This window comes from Halichoerus grypus, chromosome 8 (genome assembly GCF_964656455.1).
Source record: "Halichoerus grypus chromosome 8, mHalGry1.hap1.1, whole genome shotgun sequence".
NCBI classification, from domain to species: domain Eukaryota; kingdom Metazoa; phylum Chordata; class Mammalia; order Carnivora; family Phocidae; genus Halichoerus; species Halichoerus grypus.
Genome location: NC_135719.1, coordinates 62,641,342 through 62,667,331, shown reverse-complemented (window position 1 = coordinate 62,667,331; position 25,990 = coordinate 62,641,342). Strand labels below are relative to the sequence as shown.

The 25,990-nt window shown below is 38.2% G+C and overlaps 1 protein-coding gene across 4 annotated transcripts in view; it reads right to left on the bottom strand.

Annotated features, from left to right (window-relative positions):
* Nucleotides 1-25,990, bottom strand: part of ATP8B4 (ATPase phospholipid transporting 8B4 (putative)) — a 263,861-nt gene that overhangs the window by 95,074 nt on the left and 142,797 nt on the right. For 3 of the 4 annotated variants that reach the window (XM_078079369.1, XM_036101921.2, XM_078079371.1), the window contains exons 8-12: nucleotides 25,526-25,596; nucleotides 21,406-21,488; nucleotides 12,281-12,439; nucleotides 6,319-6,407; nucleotides 2,927-3,123 (exon numbers count right to left, since the gene is read on the bottom strand). In XM_078079369.1, the coding sequence (XP_077935495.1) occupies nucleotides 2,927-3,123; nucleotides 6,319-6,407; nucleotides 12,281-12,439; nucleotides 21,406-21,488; nucleotides 25,526-25,596 (599 nt within the window). The remainder of the gene's footprint in view (nucleotides 1-2,926; nucleotides 3,124-6,318; nucleotides 6,408-12,280; nucleotides 12,440-21,405; nucleotides 21,489-25,525; nucleotides 25,597-25,990) is intronic. The other variant, XM_078079372.1, reaches the window with a different exon arrangement.

Below are 25,990 nucleotides of genomic sequence, written 5' to 3'. Positions count from 1 at the left end.
GGGGTTCTCTTTTTGTAGGTCTCAGTCTTTAGGGTTGAGCAATCTGAAATTCCTTGGAATGCTCTTCCCCTCATGTTGAGATCAGAATCACTGCTCTTGTTTGTTGAGAGGAAAGCTCACATTTACCCTCATCATTACTATGCCTTACAACAGGTACAGAACTCTAGACTCTTTTTTCCTTCTCTTGATGTCTTCACTGAGTAATAAACCAGACACAGCTTAGGGAGAGAGGAAAAACACTGTACCAAGTGTCAGAAGACTTGGGTTTGGATCTTGGTTCTATCCCTAATCAGCCCCATGAGCCTGAGCAAATCATCTCATTTCTGAAAGAAGTTGGGCAATAACTACTTTATAAGGTTGTTGGGAGACATAGGTGGTATTATTTGGTGCAGAAAGGAACTCAGAAATAATTATTTTAATCCTGCCATTTCACTGAGCAGCACAGAGTTCATAGGCAAACTAAGGCACAGAGAAGCCAAGTGCTTTCTTCAAGGTCATGCAGCTTTTTGTGGTCATGCCAAAACCAGAACCTGGGTTTGGACTATTCCAATTAGGTTTTCTTTTCACTACTGCAAGGGACACATTAGAAAGAAAAGGAATGCTAACCTGGGAATCTAGCCTTGACCTCTACAACACCAATCTTTCAAATCATTAAATGAAAAATGCCAACACACTTCAAAGAAAGAACATACACAGAATATACTTCCTTTGTGAGGGCATATGAAACTGCACATGTGCAGATGGTAAGCCACTATGAGCATTTATTGTTCATTTAGGACATAAAAGGAAAGCTATAAAAGCTGACCATAGCTCTCCTGGCCAAGAGCAGGATTTACTACAGACTTTATAATTGGATACAAGCATGAAGGTCCTCAGAATCAAAGATGAGCCAGTAGGATAGAGTTTAAATAGAGCCTGCTCTGACCACAGCTCCAGAAGGCCCAGAGCAATTTGTGGTGTTGTGGCCACATGCCACTACTTCAAGTCAATTTCCCACAACTTGACATTTCAGTTTCCCGACTGCTATTCCAAACAAGGGTGGATTTTGTGCATTGAACTTCCCTTGCTTCATCATAGCTAGGATTTTGGAAAGAGAGAAAAAGAAGTTCGTAAAGATTAGTGGGGATTTAGAGCCGGTAATTTTTTTGTATTGTTAAAGTACTGGTGATGAGGAATGTCAAACAACCAAGTCTCATCCTGGCTCCAGTGTCTTTGAGATAGTCTGGCGCAGTCTTGGTAGGATTAGAATCAAAAATATCCCAGGTATACACTCTAGGGCCAACTTCTAAGCCTTATCAAATACACACACACACACACAGAAATATACATACAAATGTGCATATAAAGGCTTATGTGCATGTGTGTATGTGCGTGTGGGTGTATGTATAGAGAGAGAGAGAGAAAAAGAGAAATGATTTTAGCTCTAATTTGTGAGACCAAATCTAGAAATAAGAGATGGCGTTGCGGTGGGAATTACGATTCATACTTATTTAACAATGGACAAGTACCACAAACTATATTTCAACCTCTTTATGTTATATTTACGAATAATAGGAAAAATTAACATTCCTTAAGCTCTTAGGATGCATCAGACATTCTTTTAAGAGCTTTACAGTCTGTTTACTCTTCAGACAATCCTATTATGTAAAATACTATTTTCTTTACTTTTAAAATCAGGAAACTGAGGCACTGGAAGTGAAATAACTTGCCCAAGCTTATGGAGCTACTAAGTGGTGGAACAGAATCCAAATCTGGTGTCCATCAACAGATGAATGGATAAAGAAGATGTGATTGATATATATATATATATATATATATATATATACACACATACATATATACATACTTATATACATACATACACACACACACACACACACACACACACACTGGAACATTATGCAGCCATCAAAAAAAAACAAAAACAAAATCTTGCCATTTGCAACGACGTGGATAGAACTAGAGGGTATTATGCTAAGTGAAATAAGTCAATCAGAGAAAGACAGGTATCATATGATCTCCCTGATAAGAGGAATTCTTAATCTCAGGAAATAAACTGAGGGTTGCTGGAGTGGTGGGGGGTGGGAGGAATGGGGTGGCTGGGTGATAGACATTGGGGAGGGTATGTGCTATGATGAGTGCTGTGAAGTGTTTAAGACTGTTGAATCACAGACCTGTACCTCTGAAACAAATAATACATTATATGTTAAAAAAAAAAAAAAAAAAAAAGAAGATGGTAGGAAGGGAAAAATGAAGGGGGGCGGGAATCGGAGGGGGAGACGAACCATGAGAGACTATAGACTCCGAGAAACAAACTGAGGGTTTTAAGAGGGGAGGGGGTGAGGGAACGGGTTAGCCTGGTGATGGGTATTAAAGAGGGCACATTCTGCATGGAGCACTGGGTGTTATACGCAAACAATGAATCATGGAACACTACATCAAAAACTAATGATGTACTGTAATAGTGACTAACATAATAAAATAAAATTAATTAAAAAAAAGAAAAGGGGGGAGAAAAAAAGAATCCAAATCTGGGTATCTGGAGCCAGACTAGTATCAGGGAGTCATCATCACAATAGATGTCCCCAAATATTCTTCCATTTCTTACCCAATATCAACCCAATTCTAACTGGTCAGGTTGCATGAGATACTGTAGCCCATGTATTCCAAAGAATAACATCTCTAAGAAACCAAATCAAATCAAGGAGAAAATAAAATGCATTTATTATAATTTGAAAATGTAAAAGTTAAGCAGATTAAGCAGTTTAGTTGCCTCAGCTGTAACAGATGTAGATCATAAGCATTTAGAGCAAGACATCTACCTCACTGTCATAATTTTAAAACAAAAATGATTAGAGAACATGATCATGCACAACAAAGTCTTTCGACAAAAGTGGCTTATCTAAAGTATAAGCTCTCATCTTACCTCACATATAATGAAATGGGTACAACTGTATTGAGAATAATAATATATGACCAGAATGTTAAGAATCCTGAGAACACAGAGTTCTTCTCTCCTTCATTCCAAAAGAGGAAAGTTCTGAATTGGTCTCCAACTTGATTCTCCCAGATTGAATTTCCTATTGCAAGAATAATTCCCAAGCATACCAGAAACCCAAAAATCTGAAATGAGAATAGAAGTCTGATTAAGGTTAACTTGAACCCAAAACTCACCATATCAACACAATCCACTTACACTCCTAACTCCAAGAAACTGCCATTTGAAAAGCAAGACATGCAAAGCTCTTCTTACTTATCATTAATCATACAAGTTTAATATTTTTATGTTGGAACTTGGCTAAATATTTTACATGCATTTTCTCAATTAATTCTCCCACTGATTGTCTGAGATAGGGATAATCATTATTCACACGTTATGAGTCAAAAACAGAACAAAATAAAACAGAAGCACAGAAAAATTATATAACTTATCCATGGTCACAAAGCCAATAACTTCACACCCTTGATTTGCGATGAGTGCATATATGTAAGTGGCTCAAGTAAAGAAAGTCATATGTCCTGACTTGCCCTGGTCAGCCCCCATTTATATCTGTTGTCCAGATATAATATTAATTGTGTTTCCTCCTTTCACCTTCAAAAGTGCCCCATTTGAATGATAAATTATATGGTCACCCAAGGCACAAAAGCAAAAGGAAGAAAATGTCAGTGATAAAGAACGATTTGGGACTAGTCAAGTCTCTTGGCTACAGATCTAGCTGCACAATCCTTACTTAAGGTCCACAAGAAAAAGAAGGATTAATTAAAATATGGCATGGTATATATGTTTTCCTTTTGAGATTAAAAAAAATAATGGGAAGCAACCTGAAAACTGTTAGCCAACTCTTACATTGTGATTAGTACCAGGATTAGCAAAGCAGACATTTTGGAGGCATAGCAACTAGAAAGAGAGCAAGGTCAGTTCCTTGTGAGGCCAAATGCCAGCCTTGGAAAGGAAAGACACAAAGCCAGTGAATAGGTAAAACCTGAGCGGAACAAGGGATTCTGGGGGTTTTGCTCTGCCAAGTGTCATACTGTGTTAGGAGCCGAGACCAGCCGCTATATTGAGGGAAGAGTGGGGCTAGGGAACAGGAATGTATTTAACTTCTTATTTCCTTTTTCCTCCAAGAAGGAATATTCAGGCATTCTAGGACTGCTTTCTTCTTTATTCATTCATGAACAAAATATACATATAAGAAGACATGTATGTAGAAAAAAGTATGGGAAAACCTGACTTAAAGTACCTTAGAAAACCATGCATTAGAGAAAAGCAGAATTGTGAATTCCTGAAATCCTACCAATTTGATACCTGTATCACAGTATCCTCTTTTCTTTCAGTGATTAATACCACAAATTAAATGAAAAGAATTACTTTAAAAGCATTAAAATTGGTGCTACTTTGCATTAAATGCCCTAATTTAGGATTGACTCAGCTTCTAATTCTCCAGTGGATTATTCGATTTTCTAGTATAAAAAGCTGGGACAGTCTCTCCTTCACAATCAGTAATTTTACTCTGTGGTGGATACACATACAATCCCCATGCAAGCCAAGAAGCGGGCTTAGGGCCATTTAAATAGGGAATTCTAGGAGGGGAAACAAGCTAAGCATGTCCCCTTGGCCCTGGATACTCTTCCCCAAGGGGATGGATGTAGTGGGAGGAAAGCCCAGTTCTGAGGATGATACCAAACATAAAACACAGAGCCCAGCCAGTATTTTATACCCAATAAGAGTCCACTTCCTTATATTATGCAGCCATCAAAAGGAATGAAATCTTGCCATTTGCAACAATGTGGATGGAACTGGAGGGTATTATGATGAGCAAAACAAGTCAATCAGAGAAAGACATGTATCATATGATCTCCCTGATATGAGGAATTCTTAATCTCAGGAAATAAACTGAGGGTTGCTGGAGTGGTGAGGGTGGGAGGGAGGGGGTGGCTGGGTGATAGACATTGGGGAGGGTATGTGCTAATGGTGAGTGCTGTGAATTGTGTAAGACTGTTGAATCACAGACCTGTACCTCTGAAACAAATAATACATATGTTAAAAAAAAAAAAAAAGAAGAAGAAGAAGAAGATAGTAGGAAGGGAAAAATGAAGGGGGGTAATTCGGAGGGGGAGACGAACCATGAGAGACTATGGACTCTGAAAAACAAACTGAGGGTTCTAGAGGGGAGGGGGGTGGGGGGATGGGTTAGCCTGGTGATGGGTATTAAAGAGGGCATGTACTGAATGGAGCACTGGGTGTTATATGCAAACAATGAATCATGGAACACTACATCAAAAACTAATGATGTAATATATGGTGATTAACATAACATAATAAAATTAAAAAAAAAAAAAGAGTCCACTTCTTTCTTTATTCAGAGTCCCACTATCACATATCAGTTATGCAAATATATATTGAGCTCAGATTCTTTATAATTGCTTATGAGTCTGTGATGGGGGCAGGGCTTGGTTCAAGGTCACTGTCCTCATATTTAAAATCAATGTCTTCCAACTTAATTCCAACATAAGGAAGGAAAGCAATATTACACAAAAAGTCAGATAACAATCAGATGGACAGCATGAGGAAGCACAAGATATATTGTGTATAAGTTGTATTGTGCCTAACTGACAAAAGGGTAGCATGCAAGGAATACTCAACTGTTTTTGGTAAATGGATGGTAGAAAAAAACATTTCAAAAAATGCAGAAGAGAACAAAAATTCAGAGGAAAGAATCCCATGCTAAGGAGGTTCAGAAGCTTTTGCAAAGGAGAACTGTGACCTGGGCCTTAGAAGATTCATAAGCAGAACCAGCTACACAATTTGTAGAGCCCAGTGCAAAATGAAAATACAGGACCCCTTGTTTAAAAATTACTGATAATTTCTACATGGCAACAGCAGATCAATAAGCCAAGTATGAGGCCCTTCTGAGTGGGGAACCTGTATATTTGCACAGGTCACATGCCCATGAAGCCAGCTCCATCCATAAGCTATGTCGAGAGGACATGAGCAAAGGTAAGACAACAAAGGGACCAAACTACCTTAAAAATTATGTTTTCTTTTTTAAAAATGAATACTTGAAATATGGAGAACTTGCAAGACCATGACAGCCTCCAGAAGCACTATCTTACCTCTCATGAGAAACTGTACCAATGGTTGAGAAATCATAATCTAGAAAGTAGAGGGCAATATAACTGGGTCCCAGATGCAAAACCCCCAAATACAAATTCCACAAGGAGAATAAAAATTTCTGAAAGAATTCCCAGCAAAATATAAGAAATATAGTAAGATAACAATGATTAGCAACTTTGCCTAATTTTGTTATAGTATCTTACCCATAGTACTAGAGTATTCATCAGCCTATCAATGCTTGTCCTCTTAAACTTTGTCTTACCACTGTTCTGCATTAATTTAGTGTCAGGACCTGCCAAAATAAAATTAAATAGCAACCTTAAAATGATTTGATAATGTATTACTACCATTATTATTATTTCTTACCATGTCAAATGTTCCTGAAAGGAGAACAGTATGTTTTTCAAAATAATTTAACTTTTATTAAGAACAGGGGTCATTTTTAAGTTGTATACGATTCTCAACTGGTAGCTTAATAACAACCCTGGAGACTGCAAGAGAATTGGTCTCCTTAGAATAGGACAAATCCAGACAGACCTGTGGCTGAAAATCAGTTTGAGAAATGCTATTTTTCAAAAGGCTGCATATGGATGTGCTTGGAGTTGAAGGAGTGAAAGGTAACAAGGTCAATCCAAGTGAGGAATAATTTGACATGTTAAAAAGAATGCAGTAATAAACACAATTCAGAACACTGAGATCAAAAATGGAAAGTTAAAATCAGAAATCAAATTCTGGATCTGTTTCCCAAAAAGATCTACGGTGCCTTTATGGAGAAACTAGAATAAATGCAAACAAGACATCAGCAAGTAAGCTGAATCTTTATTGTGTATTGCACATTGTGCACATAATATACACTTTTTGTAAGGGCAGGAATTGAATCTTATATTAGCTTTATTTCAGGTAAATACATTCTCTCATATTTACCAAGTCCCTTGTTCAAGTAATTCTAAGAATTATTATTCACTGCCTTAGAGGTACATAACTAGATGATTAACAAAAGAGAATATTAAAATATATTGCTAAAGAAATTCCGTGTAGACACGGAAGATGCTAAATGGAAGCAATTAAGCATTAATTATATCTAATTCCTCTAGCTTTCCTCTCCACATCATCTTCCCATTACATCATCAATCCATGTAGCCATTTAATATAGGAGAGAGGGGAATTGAAAGAATTAAAGGAGAGAGGCACACATAAAATCTTATGCCATCCTAAAAGTCAGGGAAGAATGAGCACATCCTTAGAAGACTTTCATTTACTTAAAATACAAATGGAAGCAAAGATTGGGGTCTCATAAAATTCAGTCTGAAGTTGGAAACTGTACCCCACTGTCCTATTCCCAACTACTGCTGTGTAAATGAGACCACCCACATTTTCTTGGAATTGTTTATTAAAATCATATGGACACTGAGGGTGGGAAGCATTTCTTGTATAGTAAAGATCACAAAGAGCAAATAAAGTTTGTGATTAGCAAAAGCTGAAAAACTGACAGACCCCAGTTTTGTGCTAAAATTTTACATTTCTTAGGCATACATACACACACAGAGCAGCAGAGAATACACCTAAGGGGTTTTTAAATATTTATCTAAATATATCTACAGATGCTGATTCACACATCTCTTCTTCCACTCATATCTTCCACTCTTCCACACAGATCTTGAAAGAATTTCTGTACTCAGCAGCCTCTGTTTTCTCAGCTCCTACTCATTACTCAACCTAGTTTCAGATCTAGTGTTATCATCAATACCCTCCATGCTTTCTTTGACCTATCAGCAGCCGTTGACACTTTGACTGTTCCATCCTTTTGAAACACACTCTTCCCTTAGCTTCTGTATTACAATGTTCTCCTGCTTTTCCTCCTACCTCTTTGTTAACTCCTTCTTTGTCTTCCATGATGCTCACCCCTCTCTGCACAGCCACTAAACACCAAGATTCCTTAACACTTGGGTGTAGCCTATCTTGTCTTCTTTCTGAATCCACCTTCCCTGGAAATCTCATCTAAGACCACAGCTCCAATTACCATCTATAGACCAAATGTAAATCTCCAGCTCAGACTGCTCCTCTGAGATCTAAACCCACACATTTAATTGTCTAAGGAATCTTCACCTGGATTCTTCTAAGGATCCTCAAGCAGCCCTGGTCCAGCCCCACTTGTGATCTTCCCCCAGGGTTCCTATCTCCGTGACTCCCACCTTAGTCCAAAGTACCATCATCTCTCAACTGGACTATAGTAAAAGCTTAGTAATTTTGTCTCCCTGCATCCATTCTGCTCCCAGCTTTAATGAGTATTTTTATCCTCCCCAACCTCAATGATATACTCTTTCAAGGACCTGCTATTTACCAACTTATAAATACCATGGGCAATAATGAGTTTTCAGCTCTCTCTCTCTCTCTCTCTCTCTCACACACACACACACACACACACATACACACACACACACCATCTGTTTGGAAAACTTTACAATGGTTTCCCAATGCTCTTAGGATAAAGACCAAAGTTCTGGATACAGACCACAAAGTCCTGTATGGTCCAGATCCTATCCACATCTCCAGTCACGCGTCTATCTATATCCTCCACGTTCTCCATATTCCACACTGGCCTTCTTAAGTTTTTTTTACCTCACCATTCTCAGTCCTGCCACAGGGCCTTTGTCCACAATGTGACTTTTAAGTAGCTTGCTCTTTCTCTTCATATTCCTCCATTATATATTCTTGTGAGTCCATGTTCTTTTCCTTTCAGAGCACTTATCTCAGTTTGAGGTTATAGATTCATTATGACAATTAGCTGAGATTAAGTTCTCTTACTCCTACCAGAGTCAAAACCACATGAGTGAATGGACTGCATTTGTCTTTGCTCACATTCTTAATCAGAAATGAATAAGAAGTATAGTGCCTGCCACATAGTAGGCACTCAATAAATAACCATTTGATGAATTTATTAAGTACCTGCTATGTTTCAGGTGATGTGCATATGTGCTTTTCATTTATTATCTCAGTTAATGCTTAAAACAATGGGTATTAAGGAGGGCACGTATTGCATGGAGCACTGGGTGTTATACGCAAACAATGAACCATGGAACACTACACCAAAACTAATGATGTAATGTACGGTAACTAACATAACATAATAAAACAAACAATTGGACAAAAAAAATAAAACAATCCAATTAATTAGGTATTATTACCTTTAATTCACTAATAATGAAACAAGCTTAAAGTATTTAAGTAACTTGCCTGAGATTTCTTGTCTAGTAAGTATCAGAACCAGAATTCAAACCCAGACGTATCTAACTTGGGAGCTCTTTGCTCTTCACCACTGTTTTTAAAACTATATGAAATACTCCATTAGCTCATTAATTCACTGACTCATTCAATCAATGTGTATTTAAGACTGACTCATTCAGATTCCAAACAGGAAATAGATGATGCACTGAACAAGGATAACTGGAGGAAAAAAAAATTTTTTTTCTAAAGTGACTCTTTACAAAAGTGTGGGTGGGGGTGTAGTGGAAGCAAAAGGTTCATGCAGTAACCAAAGACTTAGAAGCAATCAGGATGTTTCTCTATCTAAGCTAGAAGGGAGTGGTTACTGGACCCTAAAGGACAGTATAGAGTTTGCACCCTTTAAGAAAGAGTGACTTTAGGTTGAGGGACACAGCCAGCCTGAAGTGACTACTTAGGGAGGAAGTCTGGGGGAATAAATACCTTGACCTCAATCTTCTTTCTCCCTTTGATCTCTTTCCATGGATCCCCAATGACAGAGCCTAATTAGAAGCCAAAATTCAAGGAAACCTATTAGTGTAAACCATACAAATCAGCCTCCCAAGGCAGAAAGAAGAGTGGAAAATGTGACAGTAGATCTGGAGGGGCAAATGGAAGACATCCAGGAAAAAAATCTACTGTGTACCAAAATGGTGCTGGATTCCTTAAATGGATTCCTTAAATGAACAAGACTCCTCCACTCAGAAACAAGATTTCCAGCTCTCTTGAGTGAAAGAAAAGTTATTACCAGGGAGGCATGGCCTAGCTGTTAATGTATGTTAGAGCCTCAGAAATTATAGATTTGTAAAGTAAACCACGTCTGTGTCAACTATATTCCTTACACAATCCTTAGTGATAGTTATAACCAGAGTCATATAGAAAGAATAGTTAATAATTCATTTGGATAACTTTCATAAGATCTAAGGGTTCACCTGGAACTAATTCCCCAAATTAGATTTAAGACTTGGGGGTTCGGAGACACACATCTGTTCAAATCTGACATTGACCAAACCAACCATTCCTCCACCTGTCACTATTCTAGCTAAGCTTTCTATTAACATTCATGCCCAGACTAAAGCCAATGCAGGCATTCTCTGCTTTACAAATATCTGCCTCATGAAGAAGATCTAACCCATAGCACAAAAAGAAGAGGATATTGCCCCACTCCCGCCTACCAAGATCCAAAGAGCATTACATCAGAGCAATCCTCAGTCTATGGGGCAGGCAGCGCAGTCAGAATTGATGCTGGATGGAAGAAGCAGGGAAGGAAGGAGAGTAACATTTGTCAAGCAGCCTCTGCCATATGCATTGTCTCCCTGAGCCCCTAGAGTGACTCTCTAATGTACTCATTACCCACATGTTACAGCAGAAGAAACTAAAGCTTGGGAAGTTTAAGTAACCGCGACTTAACATCCTACAGCTGGTAAACAAATCTGAACCCAGCTCTGTCCAATTCTAATTCTGTGAGCTTTCTCTTATACTTCTTGGGGGGAGACCTGTTCAATTTACCACCCCACTTCCTTCCATGTAGGCGCATTTTCCCAGAGCAAAACTTATGAAGAAAAACTTGGCCCCTGAGTGGCTCACACAGCTGTCCTAGCATTACATGCTGTAATTGAACCATAGTCCTGAATTAGTCATTCCAAACAAGTTCACAAAAATGCAAACACAACGTTGGGCTATAGCCCATCCCTGGGATGAAGCCCCCCAACTTCTGTGATGACAGGGAGCAAACCAGGAGGGCCCTTCTCACTAAAGAACCTTCAAGAAGTCTCCCTCTCATTATGTGGGAAGATAAAGGGAGGGTAATATGTAAGTCTAGCTCTTTTTCTTAATGCAAGAAAGGTGCAAATAAGAAAATACGTGATCACAGTTTCATTTACCCAACAAATAAAAGCATCTGATGAGCGAATTATGAAAGCAGATTTGTCCCCAGATAAAAGCCCATATACTGCCATACTTCTAGGGATTTCTCAAGTCCTTACAATGGCAATACCCCAAGCAGCAAGAGCCTCGCTAACACCCACAGCTGAGAGTATTTAGGAGGAATTGGGAGGACTTTTCTAGGTTTGGAACACTTTTGAGTCTTTAATAAACATTTGTTGTTGTTGAGGGAAGTCAGTGAGGAAAAACATTCCAATTTTGATTGCACATATAGTCAATGGACCCAAAAACACATCTTAATTTGATGTCATAATAAACAGGATTTTTAAAAATCAAGGGCTGGCAATGGAAGCCATGAGTACAATATGAGTGGCTTTATGTAATGGGGCTACTGTAAGGTTCCTTAGCAGGAGAATGCCACCTTGGGCCTGTAGAGATAAAGTCAAGACAGGAAAAGTGGCCAGTAGGAAGAGTAAGAGGCACTTTCCTTCCCTCCCTGCCTCCCGCCCCCACCTCTGTCATGCACAGTCTTTCCAGGCCCCACTGTCCTGCTGACAAATGGTAGAAGACGCTACAAAGTATAAACAGAAATGATTGCAGGATCTCCAAGAAAGTTCTTCCAAAAGGATTGCTTGACCTTGCAAACTACAAAATTAACAGCAGAGTAGGGTTGGGGCGGGGGGGGGGGATTTGTTTCACACTCTTCCCCCACTTTAAAGGCAGGTGGATTAATATATACAATGATGGGAATGATTGAGATGAAGTTAAAGAAAGAGAAATTAAACAGTATCTAGCACCCACTGAGCAATTAAAGCCCAAGCACCCCTTAAGAATGAGTTCACGATGCCAGTGGTTCCTCACACAGGGGAGCCCTGCCCAGACTAACCCTCTGCAGTCAACCTGGAGCAGTATCTTTTGTAGAACAAAAGCACCTTCCTCATCCAACCTGAAGAGGTGCAGACTGCCCATGCACACCTCAGGACAGGTTCCCCACAACCGACCTGGGGCAGTCAGCTGTACCTGCAAAAATAACCATTCCAAAACACCAGCTGGTGTTTCTCAGGATGCAGCCCCTCAGGATTATATTCTCATTGTTGAGGCAGTGCTTGCTGTCCTTCCAGGAGAGAACTCCCGCGAATTTATCTAATTTGTTGTTAGGCGCCTCACAGACCACAATCCCTGTAAAATAAAAAACAAAAACAAAAACCTGTTTATGACTCACCTCAAACTCTCTTTAGCAATCCATCGTACTGTGTTACCACCCTCCTTCTAATACACAGGATATTTTGTTCCTTGTCTTTTAGACAGTGCAGTGCTATGTATACAAGACTGTGCTAGGAAAAATAAGCTTGGTGGTGGCGGTGGGGTGGTGGGGGAGGGGGTACAAAAATGGAAATCTATCAAGTGTTTTAAACACAGCTCTCTGCACTTTCCAAGAAAGAATAGAAACCTTGAGAGCCATGAATTTTTTTTCCCCTAAATAAAAATCACTCCCTTCTACTTCTAGTTTGCAACGATGATTTCTGAAAACATAAAGCAGGGACTGTTCTGAAAGCTTTTTTTTCCTCTGTCTCTTTTTACTTACTGTGAACATTCACACAGGTTAAGATGGCATGCTTCCAGCTTCACAATCAAAGTTAATCAGGTCTTCTAGGCTCATCATCAGAATTTCAGGGGGATCCTATGATGTCCCACCCCCAAGAAACCTGGGCCTTGTTTGCCACATGTGCCTGAGAATGCATGTGATTCCTTTCAGCTGTTCTATGCTTCTTATCTTGATTAGATGCAGAGTTCTGGGGACCCTCAAAGCTACCATATAACTTGTCCCAACCTGGCCAGAAGACGTTTCTAGTTTAATTCCAGGTCCATTCCAAACCAAGGGTGTGCCCATTCCAAATCAATAAGTCAATTCGTTCCATTATTTCAATAAGAAAATATACTTTCAGAGTGGGGGTTCTTTTGACAGAAAGAGAAACCAGAAATAATTTTGCAGGGACCCTGTCACAACATAAAACTATTAGATTAAATGCATTACAAATGGTTGGGGTTAAACTTTTATAAGAAATGAGTACCGAGACTTGAAAGACAGAGGGAGAGATGAAGGAAAAGGGGAAGGAATGAAAAAGGAAGGCAGTGGATAGATCCAAATGGGCTCAAACCCAACTCAGGGGTGAGATTAGCACCTTGCAAGAACAATAAAAATACACAGATTGAATCAAAGCCAAGAGGGTAGGTTGGAACATACAAAGTGGCATTTGAAAAATTACAAAGGAAGTCTTCACCGACTGAAGAGAAAGGAGGCCAGCCCAGCCAAGAGAACCTCTGTAGTACTCTGTCACACCACTCACTGAGCACCTGAACTTAGAGGTTTACACGGACACCCTTCCTTCCTACAGTGATATCTTTTCCTTTTAAAGCTCTTAGAGGTGACAGTAGCCAGTTTTCATATGGCCTGATCACTCCTGACTAACCAGATCACTAACATTGGATCTTGCATGAAAACACAAAAACAAAAACCAGAAAGGAGTGAAGGACTCAGGCCCTCAGGACTACTTTTTCCAAACTCCATTTTCCTTTCCCCAGTTATAACAAAATTGCTACCTAAACAGCCCCAACTCAACAACATTCACTGGCAGCTTCCTAGACATCCAACACTAAATGAGAGTGTTGGCAAGAGGATGTGGGCAAGGCTAGATAACCTGTACAATGTCGTTTTTTATACAAAAGGATGTGGCTAAATTCTGGTTGCTCCCATTATGGCCTATCACTAATATTAAAAAGTAAATTGAGACTGATTTTAGTTGGCCCAAGTTGTTTGGACAATTAGGCTGCGGAAGAGGGGATTTTTTTCCCAAATTCTAAGAATTCATTATCTTTTTCTTCTTGACCAATAATTTTCATTCCTAAATTCTGTAGAAGCTTGAATTGAGTAGCCCCAGCAAAACCTACAAAAAATATCGGGTGATAGCAACCCTTAAAACTTACTCCAGTTTCTGACCCAAGACTCAACTTCTCAAGTCTTCAAAGTTGGCCACCAAAAAATAAATAAATAAATAAAAATGTGTTTTCTGCAAAAAACAACACGATACACAATCCCTGCCAAAAGGAATATAAAAAACAGGCTCATTTGGTCATTTTTATTGTCGCAAGGAGTGACTGACATGGAGACAGATACAGCCTTGAACATGTTGGCTCACTCCTCCCTAGCCTCAAGGCTCATCTACTTCTGGCCTGACACCAAGGGTGTGGTTCTAGACAGGAACAGGCAGTAAGGCCGAGGGGTTCTGCCTAAGCTCTTGAAGGCCAAGCCCCAATTCAGCCTTTCTCAAAGAGTGTGGTCTCACGGATTTAAGTACTAAATACAGAACCTGGTCAAAACAAAATGGGGTGGGGGGGGGGAACAAATCCAAACTACATCTTTTGTCTTCAGAAGTGCTCAGCTTCCCCTTTCTTAGCCTTGTTAGCATCAAATACTTCCAAACTTCTTTTCTTCCCTTTTCCAAAAAAGGGTGACTAGTTTCCTTTGGAGGGAGCACTGTATTCATTTCTGTATCCCCATAACTTACCATACTGCCTACACAATAAATATTTGTTGGAGAAATAGGGGAAAAAAATCATACGGCTTCAAAAGAGAGGCTGGGAAATGAGATGGGATCTAGAGTAGATCTAAGATGAATGAAAGAAGTGGGTATATTTCTATGGTAATTATGATAAAGGGGATTGGAAGACCTAATACCCTAGCCACCGTGGGGGGCTTAGGTTGGCCTAACTCTAAAGAGATACAAATAGATCTGGGGACAAAAGTGGGAACCTTAAAGCACATTAGAAGCAACCAAATATATACCCTAGCCATAAAGCATAATAAGGAGTAGGGAAAAACTTAGGACCCTTTCACCTTTTGCTAACAGTATCAGAGAAGAGTTAGAGGCAGTAAACAGTCAGTTTGATAATGGATGAGAAGACAGTTTAGGAAAAATAGCATTTTCTCTCAGATAGTTGTTCACTGAAAACATGCCTTTGTGCTCTAATAATCTTTAATGGGCAATAAAACAACTGGGAAAAAATCATGTCAATAATGAAATAGAAATATAACCAAACTAGCTAGTTTTACTTGTTTGCCCCTCTGAAGAGAACAGACATGAAAGCAGATAGCAACTCACCCAGTTCACAATCACACAGAAATGTTCTAGGTCCATCCTAAACAAAATCCACAAGACATCATTCTCAACCTCCCTCTGCACTCTAAACTGTGTCCTCTGGGTTGCTGGTTAATTACCAACCTAGTAACCTTCTTGAACTAAAGCATTTATGTCAAAGTGGAAATCTATAGTTTATCATGAAAATGGAACTCAGTACCCAATACTCCATGATTTTCCAGAGAAGCTGACTTTATTTCCTTCTGTATATTATTACTAGCATATTTCTTGATTATCTGCACTGCAACTCTTCAACAAGACAAATTATCTACCGAATAAGACATCATCATGGCCATTCGGGAGTTTCTCCAGCCAAGAGTTTCTCTGAGTCTAGAAGACTGTCCACTATTGTTGTTCTAATGATGTAATAAATATGTTTTTTTTTCTTAGAAAGAAGAGTGTCACCTTCCTATTTTCTAAAGCCTCTTCATTCTTCAAACTTCAAGCCTCAGCCACCCATCATCGCTATCATAATGGCCATATAAATACCAGCAGTAAAGAGGAAAGTTATTGGTTGGGCTGTGCTTCTGTCCAGGTGAACGGGAAATTATCCAGTAAGTAAAAAGTCCTAAGATGCTAATCAAGCCTTTTTTTTTTTTAAACAAACAGAGATGCTTGTTTTTGTGTGTTTGAATTACACACATGCTATTCTTTAGAAAAGACCACAAAATACACAACGATTCCTGAAATAAAGCATCAACCCTTCCCTGGTTCAGAACTCAGTATTAAGAGTCATACAAACTATGTAAACTTGTCATAAGTTGCAAAAAAACAGATCCTAGTCCAGTCAGTAACAATATGCAACAGATTCTTAAACACATTTGGACAATTTACATCTAGGGCTTTCCCCAAGGCATAAAAATGTCCAGTTTACAAATGTATAATTGATGACTATCTCCAGTTACTTATTTATAAAAAGCTTTTCAATTCCCAAAAGCTTTAACATGAAAAATCGAGGCCCACTCTATTTTCATACTTGTTATATCAGATCAAGTTTTTTTTCTTACAAAATTTAATAGACAATATATCAATTATTTTCTGATGTTTTCAATGTATGAAAATATTTATGTGACAATTTTTTAAATAAGTAGATTTACCCATCAAAACTCAAAACTACCTTGCATGTACTGTTCTCTATGTTTGGCCAACTCTTTTTTAAACTCTTGTCAGGGATCCTGACACTCAAGATTACTGAGAACATTGCTGCTTTCTAAAAATATGATATCATTGGATTCCTGGATGGACTTGATCTCTGGTAATTAATTTTGTACCTTTAGGTTTAGAGTATTCTTAAAATTTATTTCTTCTCCTGATCAGGAGCTAAGTTGTCATGAGAATCCTCTCCCTCTCCGATGCTGCCTTTCTTCTTGTAGTTTACAGCCTCTTGCGGCCTCCCATAGAATAGGCTTTGCCAGCAGTCTTGGGTTCGTATTCTGGCTCCTCCACTTAGTAACTATATGACACTGGAAAAAGCTTTCAACTTATCTGAGTCTCAGATTCCTTGCCCATAAATTGGAAGCAATAATAATCTCTTCATCACAGGGCTCTAAGGATTTCATAAGATAATGTGTGCAGTTACTTAGCACAGTGCCTGGTGTCAATATTATGTTGAAGGCCCGAGAACTTTAGGACCTTTACCTAATTAAAGGCTTCTTTGGGAATGAGCACTTATTCAAGTCTGTCTTCTCTGCTGGGCTATAAGCTCTATGAAAGCAAGGCCTGGGTCTGACTTATTAACCACTGTATCTGCAGGCTTAGCAAATCCCTTATCATTGTGTTAAATATACATTTACTAAGTAAACGAACAGATGACTGAAAGAATGAATGAAAGAAAAGAATGAATGAAAGCCCTAAGGAGGTCACTAGCAAGACACTGTCCTTGGGTTTGGGTGCAAAAGTGGGAAGACAGGGAGACTTACAAGAGATATCCTAAGGTCCTAGCCATCTCAGTTTTGAGCCTAGGTGTCCTCAGTGGGGACTTCTCTATGAATAGCAGTGGGAAACTGAGGTCTTCAAATACTTGGAAGATGTGCACTTATGACTAAAGGACAAAAAACCGTAGTTTGGTGCTAGAGAAAGTATTTTGGCCAAGTCTCAGAAGAAAAACCACATGGTAACTAGAAGCAAAAATAATATCATACCCAGATTTGCCCAGAAGTCACAAGCTAAAAGATATACTTAGCCCAGACAGAGCACGGGAAAGGGCGTGCCTCACATGTCTGTCTCATCTATTAGACCATGCCACAGCTAGTCAGGGCATTTCCAAATGTACACAATGTTGATATCATGCTTTTAGTTTAAACTAAAGGATGCAGTATGTGGTTTTAATTCCCATGACTCAAGGAAGTTTTTTTCTAGTCACCAGAGGAAAACCTAAAATCTACTGATACCCATTATGACAAAGGTGGACAGAGAAGACAAAAAAAAAAAAAAAAAAGAGGGGGAGGAAAAGGATCAAAAGAAACCAGATAATACATATGGAGATATTTTATAATCCTACATACTTTGTACTGTATCTTTTCCCTAGGAGATGCTTAATAAATAGAGTTTATAAGCTAATTAATATGGACAGAGTGATGGAAAGAGAAAAGATGAAGAACTACAGAAAACGAGACAATGCATGTACAGAGCTAACATAAGTAAGCTAACAAAGAGGGGAAGAGGAAGATGAAAACAGTAAGAAGGAATGCCAAAAGGGAGGAAAGAAAGGGGGGAAATGGTGGAATGGGTAGAGAAATGTGTGCATATAGTGTATAATGTGTGACTGTGTGTGTCAGAGAGTCAGGGAGACACTGAAATGAACATGTCTAAACTAGGGCTTAAAAACAAGAGCATTCATGGGAAGGATTTAGTTTACTAACTGTCCCACCTCTTTAAAGACTTTCCACACCACATCTTGCATCACCCTCCTGGGCTTTAAATTTGGCTGCTAACAGGGAAAATCTAATTTGTATATTGTATATAATTTATTTCCCCTTAATCCCTCTATTTATTCCAAGATGCTTTCTTGGAAACAGGAAATTATATTTTAATAAAGTTAAACCTATAAAATACCATATTGCCTTAAACTTTAATATAGATTAAAATTCAACCCAAAATTCAAGAATGAAAGAGTAAATTCAGCAAAAATCTGGTTCTTAGCCCAGAAGTGTACCAGCCTTATGAAACTGGCATTACAAGTTTTCTGAGAAGTGACCACAGTTTAAGTATAAATGATTTTAAAAAAAAAATAAAAGAGAGAAGTCTGTGTTGCCTTTGAGAAAACGATTATATGTTAGAAATTTGTTGAGTTACCTATGCTCTGTGAAACAAATTCAAGCTACATCCAGTAATAATTAACACATTTTAAAAATAAATTGTATGAGGTAGTTAAAAAGACTATTTTTATATATAAGCAAGTTTCTTAAGCTTTCAGGATACTCCCATCTGTGAGAAAGGAACTGTTTTAGGTGAGGAAATGTTTTCTTGCCTCAGCCTGAGCAGCACCACTTGTATTGGCTTAAATTTTGCGCTTCTGTGTTAAATTTTGTTTAAAAAAGGATTCTGAAGTAACGACATTATAAAACCACCACACCAGATGATCCCTCTCTCAGCCACCTGCCCTCCAAGAGGAGGGGACCCAGCACTCTTGCTTTATCCTGCAAGTTCCCATCAGGAAGCTTCTGTCTCACCCCATGCTTCCACCCACCATTCCCAATCCCTTTACCTTAGGCCCCTCTTACCTGTCTTTCTGGGGCCTGATGTTGATCCTGCCCCCTAATCTCTGGCATTCGCAACCATTTATTCACACATTGAACAAGTATTTCTTGAGCACCTACTATGCAATAGGCATTGTTCTAGGAACTCGCTATATATCAGTGAGCAAAACAAAGATCCCTGTGCAGTTTACATTGCAGCAAGTAGAGATGGACAATAAATAATAAACTTAGAAAATAAGCAAGTTTCAGAGTTTGCCAGATGGTGATATGTGCTATGAGAAAAAGAAAAGGCTGAACAGGGTAGAGGGGATTGAGAGTAAGAGGAGTCATACTCTGACTGAGAAGGAGGGTTCTTGGCCCCATTCCTGCAGTTGCATGTAAGAAATCAACCTAATCCAGCCTGGCCCTTGATATCCTATCTTGGCATTGACCCATGATCAGAGTTCTTGGAGAGTACAGTAAAGACAGTCAGCACTCAACAAATATCCCTACTTGTTATTTCCCAGCCTCCCTTGCAGTTAGGCCAGGCCCATGTGGCTCATGCTGGCCAATGAAATGTGAGAGGAAGAAGCAGTTATAAGTCAGCGTGTCTCTTTCATCTAGTCGTTGCTTTAATGTGGTAACGTTAGAGGCCATTGGTCTAGGCACCATGGATCTAAGATGGAGAAGGCTGCCTGACCTAACATCAGAAGGTGACGTGAACAAGAAATAACCTTCTACTGTTTACACCACTAAGATTTCAGGGTTGTCTGAACTGAATCACAGTATAGGCTATCTGTGCCAATATCTAAGAAAGAAAGTGAACTGGGTGATTGTAACAATCATTTTCTGCTTTCTTATGGTAAAGAAAACTAAAAAGAATGAATTTTTACTTCTTTATAGATCGATAGAGGAATAAAGGTACAATTCTGTCAAGAAAGAAATGAGTAATGAGAACTTATATTTAGGTTGCCCTTTTAGGACTCCATAAATATTCTATGAAATATTTTAAGCAAGTATTTTGATTCATGAACACAATTTACTTTTCTTGGATTCTTGTAACAGTAAAATTTCATTGAAAAAATTACTTAGTAGAAAATGTGTAATTTGTTTTACTCTAATCAAAATATTTCTTGGGCCATTCAAAGTTTCCTGGCTATTCCCCTGACTTAAATCCCAAACTAGAGGAGTATTTTTTTCTATAAACATGTTATTATAACAGCACTCATTTAAGAGAGGTTAAAATATTAACAGAATCCAGTCAGAGTTTATAAGTGAACGCAAAGCACAGGCAATATAAACTCTAAGCTGTGCACTGGGGAAAATTTTATAATATAAATTTGCCTGCGCTTTAACTCATGGGATCATGCTAAGACTCTTGACCACATTTTCCTTTAGTGGACTCAAAAGAAAACATTTTGGACGACAGTCTCAAACTCAAAGATTCACTAATAAATAAAACCAATCTATATGGAAATATTGATATTCAAGGCCAGACATACAAGTGTGTAAAACAAGAGATCACTGCGCAATGGGAGGAAGACCCCAAAGATTCTCCCAAAGCCTGTCATGGTGCCTACAGTCCTACCATTAACGGTTCTTTCCTTTGACTCTTGATGGATTTTGTTTCTCTGTGACAGCTTTAACAGCAAAGAACGAGACCTAACTGGAACAGAAGAGGCAGAAATGGTTCCCCATGCTGAGGAGAAGGGACTGGGTTGAGTGGTGTGAAGATGGTGATGAGGAAATCATGGTCTAAAATAAAGAGCGACTGATTAAGTCAAATGGTCTTCCTGAACACCTACTACCTTTAAGACATTCTGCCTGGCATTACGCCAGATACAGAAATATATGAGGCTGCTTTATTGTCTTGGCAAAGTTTGCAGTTTAGTATTTGGTCTTTGCTATGGAGCCAGAGAATGGATGGATGGTTAGACCTAGCACTAGAAATACAAGTGTGTCCTGTGTCCATGCTCAGCAAATCTGCAGAGGGCCCCAGGGAGGCCAACATCAGGCAAGAAAAGGGTATTGTGGGACTAGAGGAAATGAGATCTACAGAAGAGGAAACAAGGATGAAATGAACAATGAATTTATAAAGCCACTATCCCCTTGGTAAACATTTTTACTCTTTAGCCTGAGCAGAGATTACAGGCTTTGATGCCTGCGGAATTTTATGTCCTTCCACCAAATAAAAAGAAACATGAATTGGATTTCAGATAATTAGTTATATTACTTTTTGGTTTTGAGGTTTTTGTCTGTTTTAAACACTTACCATCAAATTTTGCAAGTCTACTAAAGTCTGCTCCAAGTTCTGAGGTAACTGATAGTGCATGGCGGACTTTAAGGTTCGTTTCCCTGTGAAATTAATTGACACGACGTGAATTTTTATATGGAACAGCCCAACAGCATCTTACATAAAGTAATCAGGTGGGTGCAGCACATGCAAAATCCAACACGAGGGATTCAAAAAACTCCCTTCAAATGTCATTCACACCTCTCAGTCAAGTGGACTCAGTAAAGTTGACAGGGCTTTGCATGCTCCTAAGAGTTGGCATCCCACACATGGCACATCTGTATAACAACACAGTAATCTGCTTTGTTATTTGAAAGAACAAAGGATATAATAAATATGATTTCATTCGAACCTACTCAGACATCATGCATGAATTACAAAACGTATTAGGAATGGGAACACAGTTGCCAAATAAACGAGGCCAGTATCACTCTGGAGTCTACTATCTACATAGGAATTTCACTTGCAAAAGATGGTCATGGCTAATTTCACAGTCACTGAAATTTAAATGGGAAAAGGAATACAGCTTTCTTTCTCGTGGAGAATCAAGCCAAAAATCCTGTAAGTCTGGGATCATACAACCAGATAGTAACTCAGCAGGTCACAGTGAGCTGGTCTTCTTCTTCCAGGCAGAAGCACACATACATTGGACAGATGGCCCTATGTTCATGAAATGACCAGTTGTGATGACTCTATGGCCATTACTCACATCTTGCATACAAGGGCTTGTCACACCGGTTTTCTCACTGAGTTCAACCTAATTCTCTTCTACTGTAGCTTAACAGCATCAGTCAGAGTTCTATCTTTTATGGAAGTGTTTAGCAGTGAGTTCATTCAGTCAACAAATATTGATTGAATACATACCATAGTCACCCATGAGATTCAGTGCTGCCCCACAAGGGTTACTGTTCTCTTGAGGGAAACAAGTGGTAGGTAAAAAGCAAGTATCACCATTTGGAAGTACATGACAAACCATGAAATACTTAATTTAGAGAACCGAGAAGGAGGTGCTTGAGAAGGCATTTAATCAAACTTCCTGTAAATGGGTTTCACAATAATGTTGAAGACAACATGAAATCAATCCAAGGAATACCCCTTGGTGAAATAGCTTTCTGCAGGAAACACTCAGTTGGATATATAATTGAAGTTACTTTGCTTAAAAGTAATCTCATGGATCACTGATTTATCAATTCCTAGGATGCAGAAATGCATAGGGGTTGAGATACTCAAGAAGAACTTCATAATTGAGGCAGAAATTGAGCTGGGCTTGATGGACAAGAGTGAGATAGTGGTGTTGAGGCTAAAGGACCAATGTGTCCATTCATTTAAACAAACTTTTCAAATAATTAAAACAGTCAGTGACCCCAGGTAGGCCAGACAGCCCTCATTCCTTAACCCTGCTCTACACATCATGTCATTCAGCAAATTTTATCATCATTTCAGGTTACTTCCTCAGGATTCTCTCCAATATCTCACTTCCATATTCAGATGTGGAAACTAAAAGGGAAGAATAATCAGACATAGGGCTTACTGATTAAAAAAAAAATTGCCAAGACTCCTGATTAATATCTTGTGTCAGCCATACTCTTCCTTAGCATGCCTCAGTATCTTGACTTCAAACTTCAAGATGATTTTCAGCATAAAAAATAATACAAAAGATCCTGTGTACCCTTTACTCAGTTCCCCCTCGTGGTAATATTTGCAAAACTGTATTACAATGTCACAATATCACAACTGAAACTGACACAGTCAAGATGGGGAACATTTCCATCACAAGGATTTCTTAGGTTACCCTTTGTAAGTGTACCCACTTCCCTGCCTCCTCCAACCCATCTTTAACTCCTGGTAACCACTGATCAGTGGTCCCTTTCTACAATTTTGCCATTTCAAGAATGTTACATAAGTAGAATCATACAGTATGTGACCTTTGGGGATTGGCTTTTTTACTCAACATAATTATCTGAAGATTCGTCCACGTTGTTGTATATATCAATAGTTCATTCTTTTTTATTGCTCAATAGTGTTCCATGATATGGATATACCATAGTTTGTTCAACCTGTTAAAGAACATAAAAGTTGTTTCTAATTTGTGGATGTCACACATAAAGCTGCCATAAGCATTTGTGTACAAGTTTTTTTGTGTAAACATAAGTCTTCATTTCTGTGGGATAAATGCCCATGAGTGAAATTGCTGGGTTGTCTGGTAATTGCGTGTTTAGTTTTTTAAGAAACTGCCAAACTGTTTTCCAGGGTGATTGTAGTATTTTACATTCCCATCAGCAATGTGTGAGTGATTCTGTTTCTCTACCTCCTTGCCAGCATTTGGAGTTGTCACTATTTTTAAGTTTAGCCATTCTCATAGGTATGTACTGACATCTCATCGTGGTTTGAATTTTAATGTCCCTAACAGCTAATGATGTTGAACAATTTTTATGTGCTTATTTGCCATCTGCATGTCATCTCTGGTGAAATGTCCCTTCATATCATTTGCAATTTTCTAATTGGATTGTGTTTTTACTATTGAGTTTTGAGCATTTTTCATATATTCAAAATAAAAAATCCTTTGTCAGATAGATGGTTTACAAATGTTTTCTCCTAGTCTGTAGCTTATTTTTTCATCCTCTTTAATAGGGTCTTTTGCACAGCAACATTTTTAATTTGAAGAAGTCTGGTTTATCAAATTATCCTCTTATGAATTATGCTTTTTGTGTCAAGTCTAAAAATTCTACGACTAGCCCTAGATCTTGAAGATTTTCTCCTATGTTTTTCCCTAAAACTTTTATAGTTTTATATTTTACATTTGAATCCAATTTCCTTAATAGTTACAGGGCTATTCAAATTGTCTATTTCATATTGAGTTAGTTGTGGTAGTTTGTTTTTTGATGAAGTGGTCTATTTCATTTAAGTTGTTAAGTTTATGTGTATAAAGTTGCTTGTAGGCTTTTCTTATCCTTCTGATATCTTAAGGATCTATCAGAATATCCCCCGGTTCATTCATAATATTGTTATTTTGTGTCTTCTTTTTATTTTCTTTTTCAGTCTTCCTGAGGTTTATCAAATTTATTGATGTTTTCAAAGAATCAACTCTGTTTTGTTGATTTTTCACTTCTCGTTTTTCTATTCTCAAGTTCATTGATTTCTGCTCTTATCTTTATCTCCTTCCTTCTGCTTGCTTTGGGTTTCTGCTGTTATTTTCTAGGTTCTTGAGATGGGATATTGGATTATTGATTTGAGGCTCTTTTTCTTTTCAAGTATATGCATCTAGTGCCATAAATTTCCCTCTAAGCACTATTTTAGGTTCTGCCCAAACCAAGGGTAGGATTACACAGGTCACACTCCATTTGAATAGCCCAGTAGAACAATGATTTGGGAGGCATTGGTTAAACCCAGGGGCTTTTTTGTCAGACTATCAGGTCTGAGTACTGGCTTCGCTTCTGAGAAGTTTGGGATAAATTACTTAGTATCTCTAAGCCTTGTCATCTGTACATTGGGGCTTATATATTACCTACGTCAGGATTAAATTATAAAATCCAACTAAAGAATGTAATAGTACCTTTAAAATGTAAACATTCAATAAATGTTTTTATGCCAGCCAGATAAATTGAATCCACTGAAACAGAACTGCTATATTATTGATAACTAAATTCCTCAATTAACTAATGTCAAAACTCCACTTCTCTCTTCTTTCTCCATCTTTATTTCACCCACTTCCAAAAGATTGCCTTCTAAAGTAACATCAAGTCTTCTTTCCTCAGAAACTCATCAATACTCCTCTCATTTTCTTTAGAGAATCACATGAAATTTCAAAAAGAAAAAAACTAAAACAAAACAAAACCTTTCTAAGGAATATGAAAGATTCCTATAAAATAATTCATACAGACATGTTTAACTCACTGCTTTGGAAAGAAAATAAATTCAAGAGAAAAAGAGCTTTCAAAGGAGCCACAAAGCAATTAACAAATGGAATTTGCAAGTTAGACTCTTATTTGTTCCAAGAAAATTACATGAAGAATAAGGTTTAGGTTGAGTCCTGTTCCTAAAGCTATTACTGCTAAATTAAAAACCAGTCTAAATAATTATTCTAACTTTAATAACTTACCCATCAAGCTCAGCAGTTTCAATATAACAGAGGCCATGTGGCTCACTACTTGATAGGAGAAGCAGATCAGCCTATTTAAAAAAATCATAAAGAATACATGAGAAGGGAAGACTGGTTGAAAGCCTTCTTTGTTTTATCACCCCTACTTACTAATGAGCCAGGAGAGCCTTAGAAAAAAAAGTGAGAGAGGTAAAATCCTGTTCCACCTCTCTGCCATACATGCCCCAAATCAAACCTTCCCTCTCCTTCCCTGTTCCTGTTGGGCCCACCCCTTGAACATCAGAATATAAGCAAGGGCAGGGGATATCATATAAATTAATAGCCACTTCATTTACTTTTTTTTGCAAGAAATATACAAAATTCTACATTCTTGTCTTGATAATTACTAATGGAAAATATAAAACTTTCCCCAATAAGTTAGATAATTGGAAATGTTTCCATACACATACTTTAATTCCTTAGTAT